Source organism: Canis lupus, chromosome 1, assembly GCF_003254725.2.
Source record: "Canis lupus dingo isolate Sandy chromosome 1, ASM325472v2, whole genome shotgun sequence".
Taxonomy (NCBI): domain Eukaryota; kingdom Metazoa; phylum Chordata; class Mammalia; order Carnivora; family Canidae; genus Canis; species Canis lupus.
This window is the reverse complement of record NC_064243.1, coordinates 113,746,718-113,770,137: the sequence shown is the minus strand read 5'-3', so window position 1 is coordinate 113,770,137 and position 23,420 is coordinate 113,746,718. Positions and strand designations below refer to the sequence as shown.

At 53.7% G+C, this 23,420-nt stretch overlaps 2 protein-coding genes across 8 annotated transcripts; both read right to left on the bottom strand.

Annotated features, from left to right (window-relative positions):
* Nucleotides 1–1,625: 1,625 nt before the first annotated feature.
* DYRK1B (dual specificity tyrosine phosphorylation regulated kinase 1B) lies at nucleotides 1,626–9,875 on the bottom strand. 6 transcript variants are annotated; one of them, XM_035703021.2, is made up of 13 exons: nucleotides 8,941–9,063; nucleotides 8,636–8,695; nucleotides 7,524–7,687; nucleotides 6,371–6,490; nucleotides 6,094–6,282; nucleotides 5,798–5,945; nucleotides 4,645–4,931; nucleotides 3,789–3,935; nucleotides 3,567–3,707; nucleotides 3,239–3,274; nucleotides 2,959–3,154; nucleotides 2,457–2,563; nucleotides 1,626–2,362 (listed from the first exon to the last, which is right to left on the bottom strand). In XM_035703021.2, exons 1-13 carry the CDS (start codon nucleotides 9,017–9,019, stop codon nucleotides 1,991–1,993), a joined length of 2,046 nt encoding a protein of 681 aa, XP_035558914.2. In that variant the 5' UTR covers nucleotides 9,020–9,063; the 3' UTR covers nucleotides 1,626–1,990. The 6 variants fall into 6 exon arrangements, with proteins under 6 accessions (XP_035558914.2, XP_048951219.1, XP_035558909.2 ...); XM_049095262.1 differs by lacking the exon at nucleotides 8,636–8,695 and having other exon boundaries at nucleotides 8,941–9,080; XM_035703016.2 differs by having other exon boundaries at nucleotides 2,959–3,274; nucleotides 8,941–9,068.
* A 383-nt stretch (nucleotides 9,876–10,258) lies between these two features.
* Nucleotides 10,259–21,168, bottom strand: FBL (fibrillarin). Of its 2 annotated transcripts, XM_025425018.3 has the most exons (9): nucleotides 21,013–21,168; nucleotides 15,869–16,015; nucleotides 15,653–15,754; nucleotides 15,468–15,562; nucleotides 14,053–14,223; nucleotides 13,024–13,156; nucleotides 11,896–12,008; nucleotides 10,497–10,642; nucleotides 10,259–10,387 (listed from the first exon to the last, which is right to left on the bottom strand). In XM_025425018.3, the coding sequence occupies exons 1-9, from the start codon at nucleotides 21,020–21,022 to the stop codon at nucleotides 10,363–10,365; spliced, it is 942 nt and encodes a 313-aa protein (XP_025280803.1). In that variant the 5' UTR covers nucleotides 21,023–21,168; the 3' UTR covers nucleotides 10,259–10,362. The 2 variants fall into 2 exon arrangements, with proteins under 2 accessions (XP_025280803.1, XP_048951223.1); XM_049095266.1 differs by lacking the exons at nucleotides 10,259–10,387; nucleotides 10,497–10,642; nucleotides 11,896–12,008 and adding an exon at nucleotides 12,188–12,315.
* Nucleotides 21,169–23,420: the final 2,252 nt, after the last annotated feature.

The window sequence follows — 23,420 nt, the reverse complement described above, 5'->3', positions numbered from 1 at the left end:
ATTTTCCTTTATTAAGCATCTCCCTTATGCCAGGCGCTGTTCCACCTGATGAAGATGCCCTTTTCCAGCCCCTCTCCGCCTCCCCTCCCACACAGCCTGGAAGCCATACCTCAGGTCAACTCAGCCTTCCGGACATCTCTCCTACCCATTCCTTTTCTTTTGTTCCAACCAAGACTCCTGCCCTGGTTCATTCCCAGCATCTCTTGCCCAGGATCGTGCCACAGCCCCCACCCTGGGTTCCCGGACCCTAGTCTCTTCCCCATCAAGCTATTCCTCGATGGCAGCAGATTAGGCCATGCCACTTCCCTTCTAAAAATCCTCTCGTGGCTCCTCAATGCCCTAGGACAGCGTCCAGGCTCCCTAAACGGCCAACAAAGTCCTCCACGATCGAACTCCTACAGAACTTTCAGCTAGATCTCCAACACCACATCTCCCGCAGTTCACATTCGCACAGTTACTCATCGCTGCCTGTGCGCAAACCGCCGCACCACGGCCGCCGCAAACATCCTGCCTCCAGGCTTCAGCTCCGACAGCTCCTCCTCCTCCAGGAAGGTCTCCCTACCCGTGCCTCGTCTAGTTTCCCTCCGCCTCCCTTCCCGAACATCTGCAGGTAAAACGGCGTCCTCGCCTGGCTCTCCTACCGACCGGGCTCCCCGGGAGCTGGCCCCGACACCGCGACTAGTGATGCTCCGCGCAACGGGGCCGCTTCGGGCCTCAGCACCTACCTCTTGCTCCGAGACCGCAGGCGCTGTACCTGCAAGGTCTCGGGGAGCAGCACGGCGGCCCACCTTCCGCACGCCTGAGAACTCAACACCGCGCAAACCCTTGCCAACGCCACCCAACCACGGCCTTCTCCTCTTCCACAGCCCGCCTCAAGCATCCCCCCGCCCCCGGTCCACCCCTGGCTGTCTATTGGCTGCCCGGCAGCCCGTCCCTAACTCGCGAGCGAAAAGAATTCTGGTCTTTGTAGTCCCCTGATGAAAAGACAGAAAAAGGACTGCTACGCAGAACTCCATTTCCCAGGAAGCGCCGCGCCCCAGTGTAGGGAGACGGCAGACACTTTTGAATCAGGAGGCTCTTGATTGGCCAGCTAGGAGACAAAGTTTCCAAATTGCCATGGAAACGCACCCACTTACCTGGAACCCCAGGAAAATCTTTCTGCCCGAGAATCTCAAAATGCTTTGCTCCGTCATGGTTCCACAGGGTGAGACCAGACGTGGGGGGTAAAATCTGTACCCAATGCCTGCCTGCCATTTCCCCCAGATGGCACCACTAAGGCCTGCTGCGTGCGTTCAGCACCCACCGGATGCCTGCTTGGCATAAAGAGCCACTCCTGTGGAGACTTTTCCAGAGACAGGCCAGAGCTGAGCCTTTACTCTTTCAGGGTCTCTGTCTACCATGGAAAAGACAAACGTGGGCTAGGACCCTATCCAGGATTTCTGTCTAGGATTCCGTAGCCCCAGAGGTCCTGCAGCCCCATGTCTCCACCAATAGCCATAACTTCCCCAGGGACGCATCCCACGTGACAAAGCTCTTCTGATACCCCCTCCCCAAATACTGTTCCCCACCACGTCTCTGAGGGCCATGTGAGGGGAACCGAGGCCCTGCAAACGCTCAGGCAGGCATGTGAGAAAGCTCTTTACTGGGGGGTACAGCAAGGAGGAGCAAGGCCATCTCCCCCTACCTGCCCCCACCCCCTCCTAGGGCCCTAGGGTGAAGGGGGTCTCCCCCCAACACCGGACCACCACTGTCTTTGGTACAATAAATAGAAAACAAGGGGGGGAGAGGGGGCCAAGGGTCCAGTCCTTAATGGGGAGGGTGCGCCTAGACCCCTCTCCTTGACCCCCTGCCCCAGGCCCCAATCAGTGCAGGCCTCACCCACCCCAGCTGGGTAGCAGCAATTCCAGTCAAGGGGAGAGATGAGGATGGGAGCCCAGGGCCCCCAGATGGGGGGTATGGCTTCAGGAGGGGCCCCAGGGAGGGGGCTGGGTCATGAGCTGGCTGCCGTGCTCTGGGGTACACCACGGAGGCCCAAGCGAGGCCCCAGAGTGGCAGGGTTATCAGGGGGTGGGAGGGGTGGACGACCTCCTGTCATCCGAGTCCGGAGGGCTGAGGCAGCCGGGTGCTGGGGGGCAGGCGCTGGGTGAGGTGGGGAGCAGTCTGAAGGGCCGCCCACCAGGCTCACATCCATCAGCTCCGGGGGTGGTGGTGAGGTTGGTGATGGGGGACGACCAAGGCATCGGGGTTGGGGGGGTAACTGGGCCCCGGCCCCTGGCAGTGACGAGGCGGAAGCAGGGGCCTGATGTGTCTTGTGGGGCACATCACCCCCTGCCCAGGGGCGCAGCGGCTGGGAGGGTGGGACCTAAAGGAGCAAAGGAACAGTGGGTGATGGAGACCCAGGTCCTAAAGCCCCAGATACCTATTACCCACCTCCCAAGTCCCCCAGGCCCCAGTACCTGGGGGCTGTTCATCTCACAGTCAGTGATGGGGGGCCCAGGGCCCCCACAATATCGGTTGCTGTATCGGTAGGTCCGGTTGTCACTGGAGGAGCCACTGGAACCTCCTGGAAGTGCCAGGGGAGGAAATGAGGAGACGCCTTAGGTGAGGAGAGGTGGTGGTTGGATTTTTCAGTGTCTGAGTTTGGTTTGTGACCCAGGCCCAGGCCTGGGCTTTGGACAAGAGTCTATTTAGAGGATAGGGCCCAATTCTGAAATTATGGGTCAGAGCTCAGTTTTGGGTATCAGAGTGAAAAGCAGTTTTAGAGATGTGAGCCCAAGCTCAATCTCGGAGATCAGGTCAGGACCAGTCAGAACTCTGTTTGCCCCACTTGTTCTGGAGTTCAGGATCATGCAGTTTCAAAGCTCTAGGTGAAGGCCCAGTGTGGCCAGGTCCCCCAGGCCAGGCCAAACAAGAGCTGCCCACCCTCCTGTTCTACCCCACCTGGCACTGGGCACCCACCAGAGCTGGAGATGGAGCTGGCGGTGCTGGAGGAGGGACAGGTGTCAAGGGGTGCGGGCGAGGTGGAGGCACTGCTGCCTGCCGGGCCCGTGTTGGTGGCCTCATCAGCCGTGCGGCGGAAGAAGCCGTGCTGCAGAGCCCCCAGTGGGCTGATGCGGGCGGCGGGCTCATACTCCAGCATGCGCAGCACCAGGTCCTGGAAGCGGAGGTAGTCGGCGGGGCTGTGGCCCGGCTCCCCCGCCCGCCGGCCCCCGGGCCCGCCCGTCTGCACGCCCAGCACCTCCTGCAGCCGCCGTGTCCCGGGGCCCTGGTAATCCTGGCAGGGAGGGGGTGGGAGGGGGGGCAAGAGAGTGGCCGTCAGTGGGCAGGAGGGGCAGGGAGACACACACGGGGAAACAGAGGCACAAGAGAGAAAGTGGAAGGAGAGAAGCTAAGAAGAGTTGTGGGGTGGGTAGGAGAGATGGGGTGGGGCAGGACAAAGGACAGACAAGGGGAGAGGAAGGAAGGGAAAGACACAAGGGAGAGGAAGCAGGGAGAAAGGAAGCCCCAAGTGTGAGAGAGTAAAGGGCCACCAGGGTAGGAGGAGCGGCATGGGGCAGGGGCCGCACCTTCCTGAGTTCCTTTGTCCTTCGTAGGGTCCAGCCACCCCCAGGCAGCCGTTCAAAGTACTTGCGAGCCTTGGGTGCCTGGTCCAGCATGGGGGCTGGTGGGATGCCCAGCACCTCCACAATCCGGTTCATCTGGTCCACCTGTGAGCAGGTGGGCAGTCAGGGTCATCAGGCCAGCCAGGCCTCCGCCCCCTCCAGCACACCCCTTCCTCAGGAGCACACCTCATTAGAGCCACTGAAGAGGGGCTCTCCGGTGTGCATCTCCACCAGGATGCAGCCCAAGGACCACATGTCAATAGCCAGGTCGTAGGGTGTGCCCAGAAGCACCTCAGGCGACCGGTAGAAGCGGCTCTGGATGTACTGGTAGATCTGGGGAAGAAGCAGGGAACAGGGCAACAGTCAAGAGAGGTCCCAGCCTCCCCTAGTAGTGCCAATGACATACTCAAAGCTAAGACAAGCTTCCTTCCATGCAACTGGAGCATTAGGGTTACAAATCTTGAGGACATCACCCACTTTCCAGGAGGCACTACCATCACTTATTCATCAGCCTCAGAAGTCTCTGCTAGCCTAGTCTGACCCTGATCTTCATCCAAAGACTGACTTGACCCTCCTTGGTCATCAGAGGTTGGCAGTCTGCAAGACCAGGCCTTTCCCACCACCCCCCACTCAGACCCTTTCCAAGCCATCTCAAATGCCTGCTGACTCAAAGCTGCAAACTAAAGCACCCGTCCCCCACTTCCTCCCCAGCTTTCAGAGCACCGGGTAAACAAAACCTAGCCAAACGCCTCTCCAGGCTCAAAGCCAACCCCACTTCACCCTGCCCACTTTGAACGCCTCATAGCTGGCCTTGCCTCCTCAGGCTTCTCTTCCTTTCCTACTGGGTACTATACCCTGTGGCCCTCTCCTTTTAACCTCCGCACCAGCTGGCCTTACAACGCTAGGTCGCCAACACCCCATTCCAATACCACCCTCCAGGCCACCTCGGGCCGCACCCCCGCCCCACCCGCCACTAGTTGGCCCCGCCCCCGGGCCACACCCACGCCGCGAGCCCCGCCCCCGTCCCCGGGCCACGCCGCACCCGCTGGCCAAGCTGGCAGGAGCTGCCAAAATCCACGATCTTGATGGCGCTGCGCTTGGGGTTGCAGAGCAGGATGTTCTCGGGCTTGAGGTCGCAGTGAATGATGCTGAGCTCGGGCGTGGCCAGGAAGAGCAGCGCCGTGCAGAGCTGCTGCGCCAGCTTCCGCGTCAGGTTCAGGGAGACGCCGCGGAAGTGTGTGTTGCGCAGGAGGTCGTACAGGTTGTAGGAAAGCAGCTCGAACACCAGGCACAGGTGGTTCCGGAACATGAAGTGCCGCTTCAGGTGCACTGCGGGGAAGGGGATGGAAATGGGCCTGACGGGGAAGCTGAGGCTCAGAGAGGCCCGGTGGCGGCCGGGGATGCACAGTAGTAGGCAGAGGGGCTGGAAGCCGATCCGGGGCTCTGCCTCTTGAGCGCTGGCCAAATTGTGGTGTGCCCACGGGAAGCAGCTGCTCGTCAGGGTGTTTTTTATATGATCTGGAACTCGATTCACATCAAGAGAAAGAGTTCCTTGATTAAGAGAAGTTCATTCTTTCCAAGTCTCTGTCAAACTTTCTGATAAACCAGAGAACGTTTCCTTGTGGTGCTGATGGGTCTTTACTGCCCTTCTAGATTTTCTCACTTAATTTTGTAACATTGTTTTAGTCTCAGTTCTATTTATTTTTGTGGCAGGGGACACTAGTTTTCCATTTAGGGTAAGGATGTGTATTTAAAGAAACACACTTTTTCAATCCACTTGCCTTTTCTAAGAATCAGTATGGGAAAGAGGAAAAGACTGATGCAGATGTTATGACTATAGGCCTGGGAGCCCACTGCCTGGTGAAATTATAGCCCCTCTGAGTACAAATGCTGTGACTTTATGCAAGTGATAGCACATGAATGCCTCTGTCGTCGTCTCCAAGCTGTGGGCCAAGGTGCCCCTTCCCCCCAGAGCTGTGGTCAGACTGGAGCCAGTTAAATCAGGGAAAGTGCTTGCAACAGGGCCTGACCCTTAGCGAGCACCCAATACACTGTGACCAAAGCCATCATGGGAATAGGGAAACAATCACTAAGGCGGCAGGAGAATCGCTGATGTCAGGGGATTCCAGACCAGCCCCTGCCCTGAAGACACTGACCCAGTACTGTACTGGGTGTACTGCTGCCCCAGGCCTCACCTATATAGTACTTCATCTCTGTGTCATGCTGGTTCATCAGCTCCAGCAGCCGCAGCTCAATCTGGGCCTGGTTTAGGAAGGCCTTTTTGTTCTTGATGATCTTGATGGCCACCAGCTCCTGGGTCTGATGATCATAGGCTTTCACCACCTGCCGGGGCAGGGCATGTTACAAAGTGAGGAAATGCGGGGGAAGGGGACGGGGCACAGAACAGGGCACTACTCCTTTGTGGGTCAGTATCAGTGGATGCCCATGCCTCTCTATCCCTGGGTCAGGGTGGAAGGGGGGCATCCCGCACCTGGCCAAAGGAGCCTTTGCCGATGAGTGAGTCAATCTCATAGCGCTCCAGCCAGCGCTCGCCACTGCGCACAATGTAGTCATGGTTGTCATCGTCGTAACCATGGTTCAGGACCTTCTTCTCCTTCTTGGTGCTCGAGTCCTGAGGTGGCGCCTGCTGGGCCCGCCGCTTCTTCTTCGCATAGTATACCTGCCCAGCCAGCCAGAAGATAAGGATTGCTGAGTGCCCTGTGCCAGCTGCCAGGACCCCTCAGCACCTGGTTGGGTCCCCCGCCCACCTCATTGATGTGCTTGTAGGTCTTGATGAGGTCCACGGAGAGCTTGCGCAGCGGGGCTGAGGTCGCGTCCCGGAAGGCCAGGGGCAGCCTCCGTGGCAACAGCCGCACATCAGGCAATACCTGCGGGGTGAGGCAGGGCGGGGGGGGGGGGGGGTGCGGCATGGCACTGAGGATAGGCCTTTACCTCTAACAGACAACCTTAGGGAGAACTCTCTGGGTGGCCGGGTCATTGTCACCATATACACATTTTACTTGATCACTGTGTGACAACCCAACAGGAACAGAAATTCCCCAAGGGCAGAGACTGTCTTGTTCTTGCTGTATCTGCAGTGCCAAGTAGCGTTTGGCACATAGTGGGTGGTCATCAGAGATTTGCTGAGTGAATGAATGGTGAACTATTTTCTCCTGACCTTTCATCCTACACCTTTACTCCTTTCTGAACCTCCGTGGGAGAGATCAGATAGAAAACATAGGCTCTGCCCTTCCCAGTCCACCATCATTCTGGGTGTCCCATCTTGAGGGCTGCCATCTTGCTTTACCCTTATCCTGTGGTATCTTCCTATCCTTCACCCCCAACTCTGCACATTTTGCCCCAGTCTTTTGGGAGCCAGCACCTTGGCACCTCCTACTCCATCCTGCTTCAAGCTCTACATTTCAGAGCCCTGACAGTCTCCACCCCTGAATATCTTTACTCTGTAGTGTAAGATGCTGCTGGCTCCAGGATCCTTTGGACTCAGACTTCTCCCCCTTGCACCCCAACTGCCCATCTTTCACTCTGGACCTTTTTTCCTTAGTGAACATTTACTGGGTGTTTCCTAGGTGCCAGGCACTATTCTCAGCATTTTACATGCATTTCATTAACTTGCTTAACCTCACAACTATCCTGCGAGGTAGTTATCATTCTTGGCTTCATTTTAAGAGAAAGAAAACTGAAGCAGGTAGAACCTAAGTAATTTAACCCTGTGTCAGGATTTGAACCCAGGCTATCCAAACAGTCTCTGCCACCAACTTCTCTATTATCTTCCACTCCAGATGGGCTTTTCATGGCCCCAGGAGACTGCTCTGGGCAACCAAATAATCTTTTGGCCCCAAGACCCTTCTATCCCCAGCCTCCCCCTACCCCAGGCATGTGAGGAGCCAGCTGAACGCATACCTGCGTGTGCTCCTGGGGCCCCGGGAAGCCAGAGAAGGGACCATGGCCCGGTGGGACGGCCATGGTGGGCTCAGAGGGCCGCAGGGGAGCGAGGCCTGGAGCGGGAGCCCGGCCGGGGGGCGCCTTCTCGCATCCTGCACCTCGGCTGCCACCGCCGCTGAGACCTGAGAGCAGGCGGGAGGCAGGGGAACAACATGGAACAAGAAGATGTGTGGGACAGGGACAGGTGGGAAAGAGGTGGACACCAGAGAGAAGGTAGGGCATAGGGAGAGGAGAAAAAGGACAACAGGTGGCAATGAAGAAAGGGGACAGTGAAAAATGGTGGGGTGGGGGTGGGGGCACAGCAGAGTCCCTCAACAAATGATTACCAAATAAATGAAGTAGGTGGCACAAAGAGGGGAACATGTGAAAGGGAATGATTGGAAGCCAGGCAGGGATAAAGGCCATGACAAGAAAGGACAAAAAGACACCAATAATTGGGGTGAGAAAGAGAAGAAAGATAGAAACCACAGACAGTATAGGTTTGCTTCCCATTTCTATTTATGGCCCTCCCCAGGGCCCCCTCACACCAGATCCTGCCCTCCTGCAGTCTTCCCTGATTGTCAGGATCACCTCTTATCACAGCAAGGTCCTTTCACTTCAAGATCTACCCTTCCCAGTAGATCCTAGAGAAGTCTAGGATTCCCCTCCCCCCAAACCACAAGAGAACTCTGGGCCCCCTCCACACCCATAGCAGAGTCTTCTGCAGGCCCCTAAAACCACATCAGGGTCCTGGAGAGCATACCAAGGTTACCCTGTTATACAGAGTTGTCCCTATATAAAAAATTCCTACCCCTATGGCATTCTCATCCATCAGGGCACCCCCTTCCCAGGGGACCCTCCCCATATCATGCCAAGACCTTATCCTTATACCATTTCCTCTCACATCAGGGACCCTCCCCACCAGATAGTTTCTTTGTGCCACAAAAGGGCTCTTCCCCATATTAGTCCGTGGTCCCCCTCCCAATCAAGGCTCACTTCTTCTGATGGGAGCAAGGAGGAGCCGTCTCTTCCCTCGCCCTTCTCTCCCCTACACTGTATCTTTCCCTCCTCCCCCCATCCAATATTCCTACCAGGGCTCTTTCTCCAGTTACTCCTCTCTACACCAGGGTCAATCCACACCTGTGCCATTCCTAGAAGGCCCCCAGAAACCAAAATCCCCGAATATCACATAGAGTTCTCCCCTCCCAGAGTACCTGCCACACCAAAATCCTCTCCCCACAGGCCTTCTCCCATGTCAATCCCTTTCTCCTATGCCAAGCCTTGCCACTCCACGATCCCTCCTCTCTCTCGGAGCTCCCCCGCCCCTCACCCGAAACAACCTCTTCCCTGGGGCCCTCCCACAGCAGGACCGTCTCTCCCAGCACCCACCCCCTACCCGGGTCAGGGCTGGCGCGGGGCCCACGGGGGGCTGGGGCGCGGTGGGGCCCCCAGTGGGGTGGGCGAGCGGCCAGCATGGCGGCGGTGGCGGCAGAGAGGAGACGGCCGCCTGTCCCGGCCCGGCCGGCCCGGCAAGCCCCGCGGCGGGGAGGGCAAGCGGGACAGGCGGCCCGGTGGGTGACAACAGCAGCCGCCGCCGCCGGGGGCGGGGAGAGGAGGGAACGAGGGTCAGCCCGGGGCACGCGGGGGAAGGGGAAAGCAGGTGGACGGGGGAGGGGCGGGTTAACCCTCGCCCCGCCGGCCCCGCCCCGCGCAGCCACCCGCCCCTGGGGACCCAGGCGTCCCGCCCCCCACCCTGGAGGCCCGCCCCGGTCGGCGGAGCCCGGCGGGCGGGGCCGGCCTGAGCTTGGCAGTCCGCACCTGCCATGGCAACAACCGTGCCATTGGCCGCTGCTGCCAAGAGCTCAGCCAATCGCAGCTCAGAACAGCTGTTGCTAGGCGACGACGATGCAGCCGGAGGAGCCGAGCCCAAACAAAGGGCGGGAGCCGGGCCCCGCTACCCCCTCCCAGCCGCCCTCCCAAGGCTGCTCCCTCGGGCTCGGCCACTTCCTAGAATCCGACTATGAATAGCCAGGCACGGCCTGCACCTGCCCGCCGCCCCCCTGCTCTGCTCCCTCGGCCTCGTGCTAAGTCTCGCGGCGACGCGGGCAGGGCGGGCCCGTACTGCCCCCTCCCCGCGAGCTCGTGCCGCCCCACCTGTAGCCGCGTTGTTACCTGAGGGCGCGGGCAAGGGGACTCAAGCTGCTCGGGAAGCCCGAGCTCAGACCTGCCCACTGGCTGAAGGTATCCGACGGACGCGGCGAGCCAGGGCCCGATTACCCAGTAATGCAACCAGCAAAATGGCGACCACAACAAACCGGCCCCCCCGCCCCGGGCTCCGCCCCCACCCCCCCATTCGCTTCCCCCACGTGACCCAAGGTAACATTCTGCGCCTGCGCGCAGCAGGGTCTACCGGCAGACATGCACCGTAAGCTATCAGCCCCGCCCAGGCGCCGGAAGCCGGGTTACGGCTGCGCAAAAAGCAGCCAAGGGAGAAGCATGCGCACGAGGGACCGGATGAGCTGGTCCACCCCCACCACCGCGCCAGTTGAAAAACGGCGCATGCGCACCGTTGAACGGAGGTCTCTGATCAGCATACAGGAGCGATGATGAATTTTTTTTTTTTCCTAAATAGGTTTCACGCCCAAGGAGCCCAAGGCCGGGTTGAATTCACGACCCTAAGGTCAAAACCTAAGCTGAGATCAAGAGGCCCAGGCTTAAGTGACAGAGCCACCCAGGTGCCCCTGGATGAGTCTTTTAATAGAAAAACACGTGTAACAGTAGCAACACAAATCTCTGGTAATCCAGATGGCGCCGGGCTTCAATTCTTCACCTTGGGAGGTGGCCTGTGAGAGGAAGGAGATAGAAGATTCAGAGCTTGTCACCATTTGGGGCACTCCTTCCAAGTGCTGACTGGCAGGGCTCTGTCCAGGTGGGCTGCCGGCCCCTGCTCACCTGTACACACCCACCACTACAGCGTGGTCTCTTTCGTAGGGCTCTAAGGTCAATTGCTCTTGGGGCTTCATGTTCTCCTGCTGCATCTTCTTCACCTCAGAGGCAAACACAGCCTCAGCAGAGGCTGTGGAGTCAATGCAGTTGGCCTGCAGAAGAATTTGAATTTTATAAGCAAAGCACTGGACTGTTTTCCTTTTTGTTGCTCTTTAAAAAAAAAAAAAAAAAAAGATTTTTTTTTAAATTATTGGAAACTCAGTGAAACTCAGGTTTTGGAAATGTAGGGAAAGACTTCATTAGAGAAGTTTTCAATTTGGTTTGGATTTGGAACAGGAAGGCTTCAACAGAGACTGTCTTAAAGCTGGTGTTTAAATTTTACACCCAGGTTTTTGTGTTTGTTTTTTCTACTTCCTCTTCTTTAACAATAGTAACAATGCTGAGAATACTGAAACAAATGGAGCAAAAGGCTAACAAATGGTGAATCTGGCTGAAGATCTTTTTTTTTTTTTTAAAACAAACACATCTTAGGGACACTTTATTGACCTGATGGTGTTTTGTTTTGTTTTGTTTTTTTTAATTTTTATTTATTTATGATAGTCACACAGAGAGAGAGAGAGAGAGAGGCAGAGACACAGGCAGAGGGAGAAGCAGGCTCCATGCACCGGGAGCCCGACGTGGGATTCGATCCCGGGTCTCCAGGATCGCGCCCTGGGCCAAAGGCAGGCGCTAAACCGCTGCGCCACCCAGGGATCCCTGGCTGAAGATCTTTAAATAAAACGTTTTTGAAAATGCATCTAGTATTCATCTAAAATTTTATACAAGGCTCTAGTCTAAACACTTTATATTGATAAATTTAATCATTGCATCAACACTAAAAGAGATACGACTAATATTCCTACTTGACAAGTAAAACAAACACAGGTTGGGTAACTTGCTCAGAGAACCAGCTGGAATTCAAACTTAAATGGTCAAGGGCAGCCGGGGTGGCTCAGAGGTTTAGTGCTGCCTTCAGCCTGCAGCGTGATCTTGGAGACCTGGGATCGAGTCCCACGTCAGGCTCCCAGCATGAAGCCTGCTTCTCCCTCTGCCTGTGTCTCTGCCTCTCTCTCTCTCTGTGTCTTGTGATAAATAAAATCTTTAAAAACAAAAAACCTTAAATGGTCAGACTCGGCCATCATGGACTTGACCACTACATTCTATTGGCTATTTAAACTCAAAGCCTTTTAGTTTTGTAGACATTTTTCACCAAGTGCTATTTGACAGGGCAGGGAAATGCAGGGTAGAGCCTGGGAATAGACTAGACTAGGAGAATGGAGGCCCTGGCCCCTTTGTTTTGACTAGCTGCTTGGCAGTTACAGAGAAAATACTACCACCCCATCTTAGACTCCTCCAAGCCCCGCACCTTAATGGAAATCACAAAGTGTCCTCCGTTACGAAGGAAGGTGTGGGCATTCAGGGCTACAATCCGGGTCTGGTCTGGCTGGGCCACGTCGGCAAAGATCACGTCCACCATTGCTAGGGAGAAATAAGTGGCACTTACAAGCTGGATCCACCAGATATTCCCAGCTCCTCCCGTGAGGCCTGTGCCCCATTACCAGAAGGTTTCTGGCATAGTCTTCCCTGCTTCCAGTCTCACTTCCCCCCGTTGATTCCCCCTTTCCCTCCACTGGACCCCCAGGATGGGTCCAAAACCCAGTCACACCATTCATTCATTCCTCTTGTAAACCATGATTGCCACCTACTCTGTGGCCAGGCCTGGGCCCGGTGTGGGGGACACAGAGACGAGTCAGACCCGGACCCTGCCCTCGAGATGCTCCCAGGTCTGGGGGGGAGACAGACACGTCATAAAAAGGCATGTAAAGGTGAGCACTTACAGGCAAGAGCGTCTGCAGGATTGTCAAAGGAAACTAAAGGGTATGGTATGAATGCATGGGGAAAAAAAACTACTCAAAACCAACATAATGCAAAGTATTTTTAAGCCACTGTGATTAAATAAAACAACAAAAAAATGGTATAATGAAAACTGAAAAAAAGAAAAAAAGAAAACTGACTTTCTTAAATTGGGAAAAGAAGGCATTAAATTGTTCGTATTGGTTACCTCTGAGGGTGGTTTATAAGGAGTGTAACAGTAGCAACACGTTTTATATTGTACTTCCATTTTTTTTAATCTTTAAAAACCAAAGTAATATTCACAATGGGCCCCTCCGGGCCAGGCCACACTCAGTTTTTTATGATCAATCATAAAAAGGGGGGCAGCATAAAAAATACCATGTTTCAGAAGTAGGCAGAAGTATGGGGGTGCCTAGGGAGAGGGGCAGGAGATCGAAGGAAAAAAGGTTAGCCTTCCAGGGGTGCCAGACACCCAAGCTCCACAACCTCACCTGGCTCCCCTCACCCTCTTCATTTCTGCAGACTCAGGAGGCCTACTCATCCATCCTGATTACATTTGAATCAGGGCTCTGGCCACCTCTTCCAAGAAACCTGGAGTGCCCTGGCCTACACAATCTGAGCCAATCCCTAGACCCCTCACCTATGAGCATGCGGTATTTGTGTGGGTGCCGAGCATCTTCAATAACAGGAATAATGTTGGTCCTCTTCTTGGCCAAGTTAATGAGGTCACGGCCAGAGCGGTGGGAGAACTCAACTGCATAGACTAGACCATCCTAAAACAATTAATAAAAACACTGATACTACTTTTTAGATGGAATACCTACTTTAAGCTCAAACACTGCATGTAGCATCTCTTCAAATCCACACAGAATCAAAACCCTACCATTTGACAACGTATTGTTGCCAAGGGTTATTCAATCCCACTTTGCTTGATCTGAGAGTCCAGTCTCCCCAGTACAGGCTTCAAACGAGGAAGCCAGGCACAGAGATGAAGTTCTAACAGCTAAGAATACTTACAATGGACTAGGCATTGCTCTAAGTACTTTACAGGAATTACAAGTATCTTCACAGCAACCTTATTTTCCAGAGGCATAAACCGAGGCTCAGAGAGTTTAAGAAATGTGCCGAAAACCACCTCACTGTTAAATGCCCACAACAGAGCCTGGGGTTTTAAACCACTACATTACACAGCCTACAAAGTCATGCAGATGGGCTAGAGGTCCTGAAGTGAGATGCACGGGTGACCTCTAACCAAGGAGCCTGCAGAGTGACACAGAAATGTAGGCCCAGAAACTAATACCTGTTCTTTTAAGAGAAACCACAAGACCAGATTTGGGGGCATACATTTTTAAAGAGGACAACTAAATCCAACACTCTGGTATCTGTACCTTCGACCCCGGGGCCCCTCTAACTGCACTTACGCCAATACCCACGTCCCTTCCCTCCAGACCAGGAACTCAGGAATGGGACTAAATGAGCCTTTGGAGACTGGATGCTTCAAGCTGCTCCTTCTACTACAGGCACTCTGAAGGAAGGGCCTAGCCCCAAGCCACATGGTACAGGGAAGCAGCCAGGCCCACTGACTCCAGGCTGGCAGAGGCAGTCTCTGCCTCCTTTTCACCTCACCACCTGCCCTTACTCACTCCTCCTTAACCCTCTATCCACTCACCGGGCCTACGATGTCAGAGACGTGGGAGACAGTGGTGCCTGAGGCAGCGCCGAGGTAGAGCACCTTGGCCCCTGGCTTGATATGGATCTGGTCCACACCACCCAGGATTGCTGCCGCCAGCTTGGAGCGGAAGGGGTTCCAGGCACGGTACTCAATTTTGTCATCTCCTTCCTGGGCCGGGAGAGATGGGGATAGAAGTTAGTGCCAGGTTTTTTTTGCTAGACCCCACTGCCCTTAGCCCTAGGGCCTAGGGCGCTCATTCATTGTTCAAGAAATGAACACAGGCACACATCAGTGACCATGATGGATGCAGTACCTGCCCTCTCATGAAGGTTAATGACTCAGGTAGAAGGGGCAGGGACAGACAATAAACACAGAGATAAAAGATCGTATCAGTTAACAGCAAGACCTGTGTGTTCATTCAACAAACATTTGCTGTGCCAACATGTTCTGTGCCAGACCCTATGCCAGGCTACATAGTGAATGAGACAGACCCCTGCCCTCAAGGAGCAAGTCTACACCAAACTACGTACAGTACAGAAGCCAGTGACAGTTGCTAAGGAGAAAAGATCAAGCCAGGAAAGGACATACAGTAGGGGGAGGGGGCTGAGGAACAGGTGAAAATGAGGCAGGGTGGCCAGGGAAGTGCCTAGGAGACATATGCAGACCCGAAGGAGGTGGGGGCCATGCAAGTCACCTGGGGAAGCACATTCTAGGCAGCAGGAAAGGCAGCAAAAAGCCCTGAGCAGGAGCGTGCCTCATCATAAAGGTGAAGTGGGATAATAGAGCAGAGGGTAGGCTGCTTTTCATGGACTGGGTGGCACAAGGTGGCCTTGTGAGAAACACAAGGTGATGTTGACCAGAGATGCTGGTGATGAAAGGAACCAGACATACACACAGCTGGAGAGGAGGAGTATTCAAGATAGAGGGAAGAGCAAGGAGACCCGTATGGCTAGAAGACTCTAGGTCTGGGGCAGGGATGGGGGCATGGGTGGGGAGGGGGAGCTGGAATGTGCAGGGTCTTCTGGGCCACACTGAGGACCTGGGACTTGAACCTGAAGGCAATGGGGATCTGACTTATGTATTAAGATGACTCCCGGGCAGCCCGGGTGGCTTAGCGGTTTAGCGCTGCCTTCAGCCCATGATCCTGGAGCCCTAGGATCGAGTCCCATGTCAGGCTCCCTGCATGGAGCCTGCTTCTCCCTCTGCCTGTGTCTCTGCCTTTCCACTCCCCTCTCTCTCTACCTTTCTCTCTGTCTCTCTCATGAATGAATAAATAAAATCTTAAAAAAAGAAAAAAAAAAGAAAAAAAAAAAAAGAAAAAGGTGACTCCCTAGCTGGCATGTGTAGGATGCATGGTGGGGGTAGGGAGACCAGACCGCTGGCTACCCTGTCAGTTGGGGCCCTGGTCTCACCGAAATCGATACTCTCTTCTCTCCGTAAACTGATTCCCCAGGGACCAGATTCTTGGTGACAAGCGCATCTTCCTTTCCTCGACAAATGAAGACACCTAAGTGAGGAGACCAGCGCAGGGTGAAGACTCTGGGCTGCACCCCACAACCCACCCTACCCTCAGCAGCTCTGCACCCTCCCCACTCACCCTCATGCCGATGAGGTTCCACCATCACATTTTTCCCCGACTGGTTTCCTCTCTTCCCTCCCCGACCACGACCCCGGTTGCCGCCAGACTGGAAACCTCCACCTACAAGGCAGAGATGAAGTGAGAGAGGGAGATCCCATGATCTCTTCCCTCCCAAAGCCCAGGGAAAGCCTCCTAATCATATCCCACCTCCCACCCACTCCCAATGTCACTTACCACCTCGTCCTCCTCCTCCTCGGCCACGGCCCCTAAAGCCTCCACCACGACCTCTGCCCCCACCAAAGCCTCCTCGGCCTCCACCACGACCACCGCGGTCACCGAAGCCCCCTCGGCCACCGAAGCCGCCCCCGCGGGGGCTGAAACCTGTAGTGGCAACAGAAAGAGGAATTGGGGCAATTAAGTTTGAGAAGTTATGTCTCGTAATTCCACACAGGAAAATCAGGACCAATGCAGATGTCCACTGGCAGAATGGACAAATAAAATGGGGAGTATTCATAAGCACCAGTGACGAGGATCTATATAATTACAACAGGTAGATAAATCTTATTAGAGTCATGGGACGCCTGGGTGGCTCAGTGGTTGAGCACCTGCCTTTGGCTCAGGTTGTGACCCCAAGGTCCTGGGATCAAGTTCCGCATCGGGCTCCTCGCAGGGAGCCTGCTTCTCCCTCTGCCTGTGTCTTTGCCTCTCTTTGTGTGTCTTTCATGAATAAATAAAATCTTAAAAAAACCCAAAAAACCAACAAACTTAAGAGTCATGTTAAGTGAAAAAGCAACTCGAAGACCATGTCCAACACAGTATTGGTCATAAGGCTCAGCAACAGCTAAATTTAAACAACGTCGTGCTGTGTTGATATACATGGTAACCCTGCCCCATGCCACCCCCCAAAAGAGGAAAGGGGACGATAAATGCAAAGCTGATAATACTGGGGATTGAGAGGGGAATATGAACAAGATTCAGGTAGGGGAGGGATACCCAGGTAGATGTAGGTTACTGTCAACATGCTGCTTTTGTTGGTCAGATAGGAGGTTTGAAGATCCACTCTATTTTCAGTGTTAGTCTGAAGCCTGTGCACGCATCGTGGCAGGAAGGGCCCCCAGACCCTGAAACCATGTCCGTGCCCTCCCACTCCTGAACTTCAGTCTGGAGGAAAAAGGCCAACCCCTAAACAGAGGGGAGTTGGCCATGATGTCTTTCTTGCTACCTCATCGACCTTCCTGCAAACTTGCAGAGGTCTCTCTCAGCTCAGAGGGAGAAAAAAAAACAAGAAAAAAGTCGAGTTGTCCTTTATGGATGGGCAACAGCACATAAGCAATTTAGGGCTTGTTACCTGGCCTGAAATCTGAAGGGGGGCAAAAAAAAAAGATTCAGGAAGACTTGATTTTCATCACCTCAGGTCAGAGCAAACATGCGCTGCACTGAGCTGGTAATGACGGCAGAAGCAGATGGCATTCTCCTGGTGCTAACAGATTCACTATCTGACTTTTCTGCGCCAGTGTCCTAAGCTCTGCACTACTTTGGGCAAAGCACAAGTTACAAAACAATAGTGTGACAATTAGGGATGCTCTAAAATGACCTCACCTGATGTCAACTACTCAATAGTAAACTAGCTAGAGTTTTTTGTAAAGGTGCGTTATATCTGCGCGCTATGAAATCTTCACACACTGTAAAGGTGTTAAAGATGAAAATACGCAGGCGCCCGGCCTGGGGGGCTCAGTCGGTTAAGCAGCTATCTTCAGCTCAGGTCATGATCTTGAGGTCCTGGGATGGGTCCCCGCATCGGGCTCCCTGCTCCCCTGCTCAGAAGGGAGGAGAGTCTGCTTCTCCCTCTGCCTCTGCCCACCTCCTTCCTGTGCATTCGCTCTCTCTCAAATAAAAAAAAAAAATTTTTTTTTTTTAAAGATTTTACTTATTTACTCATGACAGAGAGAGAGAGGCAGAGGGAGAGAAGCAGGCTCCATGCAGGGAGCCCGACGTGGAACTCGATCCCAGGGCTCCAGGATCACATCCCAGGCCGAAGGCGGCACCAAACCGCTGGGCCACCAGGGCTGCCCAATAAATAAAATCTTTAAGAAAAAAAAATTTTTTTAAAAGACGAAAATGTAGAGCTTTTAAACATTATTCCTAATTTAAGTACTAAAAGTTAAGTTTCAGAATTCCCGAAGAGTCGCCTTTACTCCCTCTACAGGCTCCTGCCCACAGGGCAGCTACAGATGGACCTTCTCCAAACCACAAAATTGGATCTCTTGATCCCCTTGCCTAAATCCCTTCCAATGGCTTTCCATCATGTTGAAAATGCAACTGAAATTCCTGTCTCTGGCTTCCAAAGCCTGAAATCAGTGGCTCTCACCTTTGGCTAATCCCTGGAACCTAGAGATCCCGATTTAGGTGTAGGGGCCTGAGCATTGGGCTTTTTAAGGTTCCCCAGGCAATCTGAAATGTGCAGCCTGAACTAAGAATGTCGCTGACTTTTGTGCCCTCACGCTTTCTGTTCTGGGCCTTGCACCCTTCCTCCTCAACTCACTCTCCAGCTTCTAAGCCCTTCATACCTGCTGTCCTTCCTGCACACATTAGCTGGGCTCACCCACTTCTTCGTTGCACTCAGCTCTCTGATGAAACATTCTTTCCTGAGAACTCAGGGCCTTCGGGCTCCCTACCTTTAGCTTCTTCCTATCAAGCATCACACATGGCACTTTTTACTTTATCACTGCCTGACTTCCCCACCAGCATCCCAAGGGACAGGGATGTTTTAATACTTTTGGTCACTCTGCATCCCCAGCACCATGCACAACATTTGGCACAAAGTGTGGGCTCAATAAATATTAAGTGAGCTGTCTGCTGATGACTCTTAAATCCCTGGGTTCTGCCCCGGGCGGGGGAAGCACTCTCTCTGTTCATTCAGGGAGCCCCAGTCCCCGCCCCTCAATCAGTTCATGTGTCCCGTACAGGGCGATGGAGATGCCACTCACGGCCCTAGAGAGTAGGGAAGGTTCATGGGAATCCTGAAAACTTTACCTGTAAGACAGAGATACGGCGATAACAATCACACATTGCAGGAAAAAAATGTCTTAATACACACAAAGCACTTCCCTCAACACACTGCCTGGTACACAGTTTGAACAGGAGTATTTTAATGAGGGGAAGGAGAGTCCCCCTGTCCTTCCACTTAGGGGAGAAATCACTAGGCTGAAGGGACTCTCATCCCAGGCCTGATGGAACAGTGACCTGAGAAGTGTGGGCATAGCTAGGGGACCTGGGGGCATGAGTGTCAACTTGCAGTTCTAGGTACTCAAAACATATCTATTCATTTCAGGTCCAGGGGAGCTTACAAAAATGTACCAGAAGTACCAACTCCTCAGGAAAACACACGTTTGCACACACATTTCCAGAAGTTTTGGGAGGAAGTTCCACGGACCCCCAGGTTTAGACCCTGCTCTCCTCCTAGAACCTTCCCATCTCAAAAATGGACACTCCATCCTTCCAGGTACATGTGTCCACACCCTGAGGTATCCTTGATCTCTCTTATACCCACATACAAGCTGTCGGCTTTATGTTCAAAATATATTTCCAAAGTGTGACAATTTGTCAGGCAGGTCCACTAATACCACCCTAGCCCAAGCCACATCATCTCCTACTAAATCACCACAAGTTTCCTGCTAATGCACCTGCTTCCACTTGTGCTCCCCTGATGCCCTTTACATAAAAAAACAATAAGGATCCTTTTAAATGTGTCAATCAGACAGCATTCTGTCCCTGCTCAAAATCTCCCCAGGGCTTCTTCTCTGTCAGACTCAAACCCTTAGTGAAGAGCTGACTCTTAACTGCTGCAGCTTCATATCCTAACACAATGAGGGAATGGTTGGGCGGAAGGTATATCCTCCATTCCTGGGGGAATCAAATTGTAGGGTGCCTGCAGGCATGCCGGGGTATGATGGAGAGACACAGTCCAGCATTGCCTCCCCGCCCATCATTTCATCAGGTCATCAGGTCTTCTTTCTCCTGAAGAAACCCACCCTCCCCCTCCACCAGATGACCCCATCTCTCCACACACGCAGGGAGGGTGGGAGAAAAAGGAAGTGCAAAGTGCAAAACAAAGACCTGTACTAGGAAACAGACCTTCTGGGTCACAGTGGAAGATTTCCCCAAACTCTAGCGAAGCAAGTTGTGGGGAGGGGCATTGCCTGATTTAGGAAGCCCCAAGTCACCAGGAAGAAAGACCCTAATTTTGTGCCTCTTGAGAGGAATGATAAAGATAACAGGAGGTGGAGACAAATACTATTATGTCAAGTCCTGTGCTTTTCCCCCTCGGCCTTACTGAACTATAACTGACATGTATATATAACATCACATATGCCAACCTGTTGATTTATTTGTACACTTAATCTATTGCAAAGAGATTACCACAATATGTACTTTTTCTTAACGTGATCTTGCTAAATTATAACTGGGCGCCATTTTACAAACGAGAAAACAGAGAAGTAAAGCCACTTGCCCAAGGTCACGCTGCAACTTAAGAACCAAAGCTAGTGCTGAAGTTTTGAACTGAGATCTTTCTTCTGTCAAAGCCTGCCCTCTCATCGATCTACCAACGGGGGAGGCGGGGTGGGTTCACCAGAATCTCGGGGAAAATCAAATGAATAAAATCACTCACGCGTCCTGTGACTATCTCCCTCCCCCACCCCACGCTAAGCCCGTCTTGGGCTCGTGAAGGTTCATCTCACCGCGAGTTGAGCATCACGATCACTCACACCTCGGAGACCCGCCCCTCGGGAGAGTAGAGAGCGGGAAAGTGGGGCAGAAAGGGCCACACACTCCCAAGCCGGGAGTCCTCATTCACTACGGCCCTCTCTGAGAAGCTGGTCTGGGAGCTAAGGGGGCTCTGGTTGCGGCGACACGCGAAGCAAACGGGGCTTCTCCCCGACCCCAAATCGGGACTCACCTCCGAGCCAACACATAATCCCCAAATCCCGCAGCCAGAGATCCAAGACCCCAGACGCCTGGATCCAGACTCTGGGTCGGTTGTCCCGACTGCCACCCCCAGCCCAATAACCGGGACCCCTAATGACGGCCTCAGGGAGTCGAATCCTAGCTCAGGAACCCCCCTTCCAAACCCAGGACCCCCGACTCACGACCGTGACCTCCGAAGCCAGTCACACACCCCCAGACCAGGAACCCGCACCCCGGACTCAGCGTCGCTTCACAGGGAGGAGCCAAGACCCCCTCGCCACCGCCACGGGCGACCGGAACCAGGACCCCCTCCCCACTAGCGGCCGGACCCCCTGCCCCTAGGCCGGGGCCCCGCCCCTCGGGCTCCCGCCGGCCCCCAGTCCCCGACCCCGGCCCTCAACCCCGGCCTGCACCTGGCTTCATGGCGAGAGCTCAGCCCCGCGGCTCAGGACTCCGCGGCGGCCGGGACTACACGAGTCTGGGGCTTTCGCACGTGGAAAGGAGCGCACGCGCGGCGACGCACGGCGCGTGACGCAACCTCGCAGCCCCGCCCCTCGGAGCTCCTTCCGCGTCCGGAGCCCCGCGCGCGCGCTGTGGGCGGGGCTTCGCAAGCCTCTCAGGGCGCCGCCCCCGTGGGCGGCCTTAGGCGCGTCCATCGCGACGCTGAGCGCGCTTCCCGCCTTCTCTTGGGCGTGGGATCCTCCCCGGAGCCGGGGCTCGTCTCTTGTGCTCCCTGCTGCCCCTCTGCTCTGTTTGTGATTAACTTCCTAAGGTCTACACCCGAAAGCTTTCCCTGACCCATTTCCACCCGACGAACACGGACGATTCTGGGCTCACACATATGCAGTCGATTAAGTATTTATTTATTTATTTATTTATTTATTTATTTATTTATTTATTAAGATTTATTTATTTATTCATGATAGACACGGAGAGAGAGAGAGGCAGAGGCACAGGCAGAGGGAGAAGCAGGCTCCATGCAGGGAGCCCGACGCGGGACTCGATCCCGCGACCCCAGGATCACGCCCTGGGCGGAAGGCGGACGCTCAACCGCTGGGCCGCCCAGGGATCCCCGGAGTTCATCTTCTAGTGGGAGGAACAGACACCAACTAAGTTATTAGAAGGCAATAAAAGTGCTTTTGATGGAGGAACAGAGGACTAGCTGAGGACAAAGCACCGGCCCAGGGCAGCACATTGACAAGTCCTTGAGACAGGCAGAGGGACAGTCCTCTATGGACTCAACTGCCTCGATGTTAATACTTTGTTAAGGGCAAAAGGCAATATTAGCCTGACCCCCAGGATCCTGTGAGTCTACTTTAACATAAAAAAATTCCTTTAGAAATTTCCTTTATCTCTGGGATCCCTGGGTGGCTCAGCGGTTTAGCGCCTGCCTTCGCCCAGGGCGTGATCCTGGAGATGGAAGATCGAGTCCCACATCGGGTTCCTTGCATGGAGCCTGCTTCTCCCTCTGCCTCTCTCTCTCTCTGTGTGTCTCATGAATAAATAAATAAAATTTAAAAAAGAAAAAGAAATTTCCTTTATTTCTAAGTCTCCAAGATACATGTTGGCAATCATCCCCCAAGCACGTGGCCCACCGAGGTACATCTGAAGGGTCTCATGACTCAGGTTTTATTAGACGGTAATAAGTGCCCTTTTCCCAACAATAGCTACCCCCTCAAGGTGCTGGAAACCTTGCTTCCGAAATTCCTGAGAGAGTGTGCTATCCTCAAACCCCTCCCGGCTCCCAGGTACATAATCAGCCACCCCTCCCAGGCCCAAGGCAGCAGCCCTGGGTCCTGCCCCCATACTTTAATAAAACCATCATTTTGCACCAAAAATGTCTCAATAATTCTTTCTTGGTGGTCGGCTCCGGACTTCACCCCAACAAACCTCACCTATAATTCCCAAACTTCATCACTTTGGAGAAAATAAGAGGAGGAAAGGAAGATAGGACAGTTGGAGGAGAGGTGACTTTCTTAATCAGGCATCAAGGAATGCATCCAGTGACTTGAGCAAAGAGTTAAAAGGGATGAGGAGTGAGGCATGCACCTATCTGGGGGAAGAGAGGTCTAGGTATGGAGGATTGTAGGTGCAAAGGTCCTGGGGCGGGGATGGTATGGAGGGTTGGAGAGGCAGTGAGGGGTGTGGTTGGGGCAGAGTTTGCAAGCAGAGCAGAAAGAGATGAGAGCCCGGAGGTAACAAAGGAAATTGTGTGAGGATCTTGGGTGCCAGTGAAAGGACTTTGGCTTTTATTCCAAGTGAGATGGAGCTATGGGAGATTCTTGAACAAAGAAGGGATGTGATCTAACATGGGATCACCTTGTTTGCACATGGGAAACAGAGTGTGGGAACAGCCCTGAGAGGAGGGAGACCAAGGAGGAGGCTGCTGCAGTGGATCAGCTAGCAGACAAGGATGGACAAGATCAGGGTATAGGCAGAGGAAGGAGGGACGAGTGAGCAGATTCTAAGGAAGTATTGGGAATTTGGTGCTTTGTAATTTTATAATATTAATATTCATCCTTACATTCATTGCACAAAGCAAAACAAGTGCTACTATGAGATACAACTAAAAACCTCCGGGAGAATGCACTGGCCTGTCCCATTCATGGCTGTATCACTCAGTACCTAGAACAAGGCCTGGCCCAAAGTGGGTGCTCAGTCACTGTTTGTTGAATGAATGACTGAACCAATGCTTTTGAGTTCTTTGTGCGGGGTGTTCCAGCCACGCAGATGCATTTCTGAAAATCTGTTTAAATGTTAAGATGGAAAACCTGCTGAGTTTATTCTGGATTTCTGGGAGCTGTGTAATAATCAAATGGCT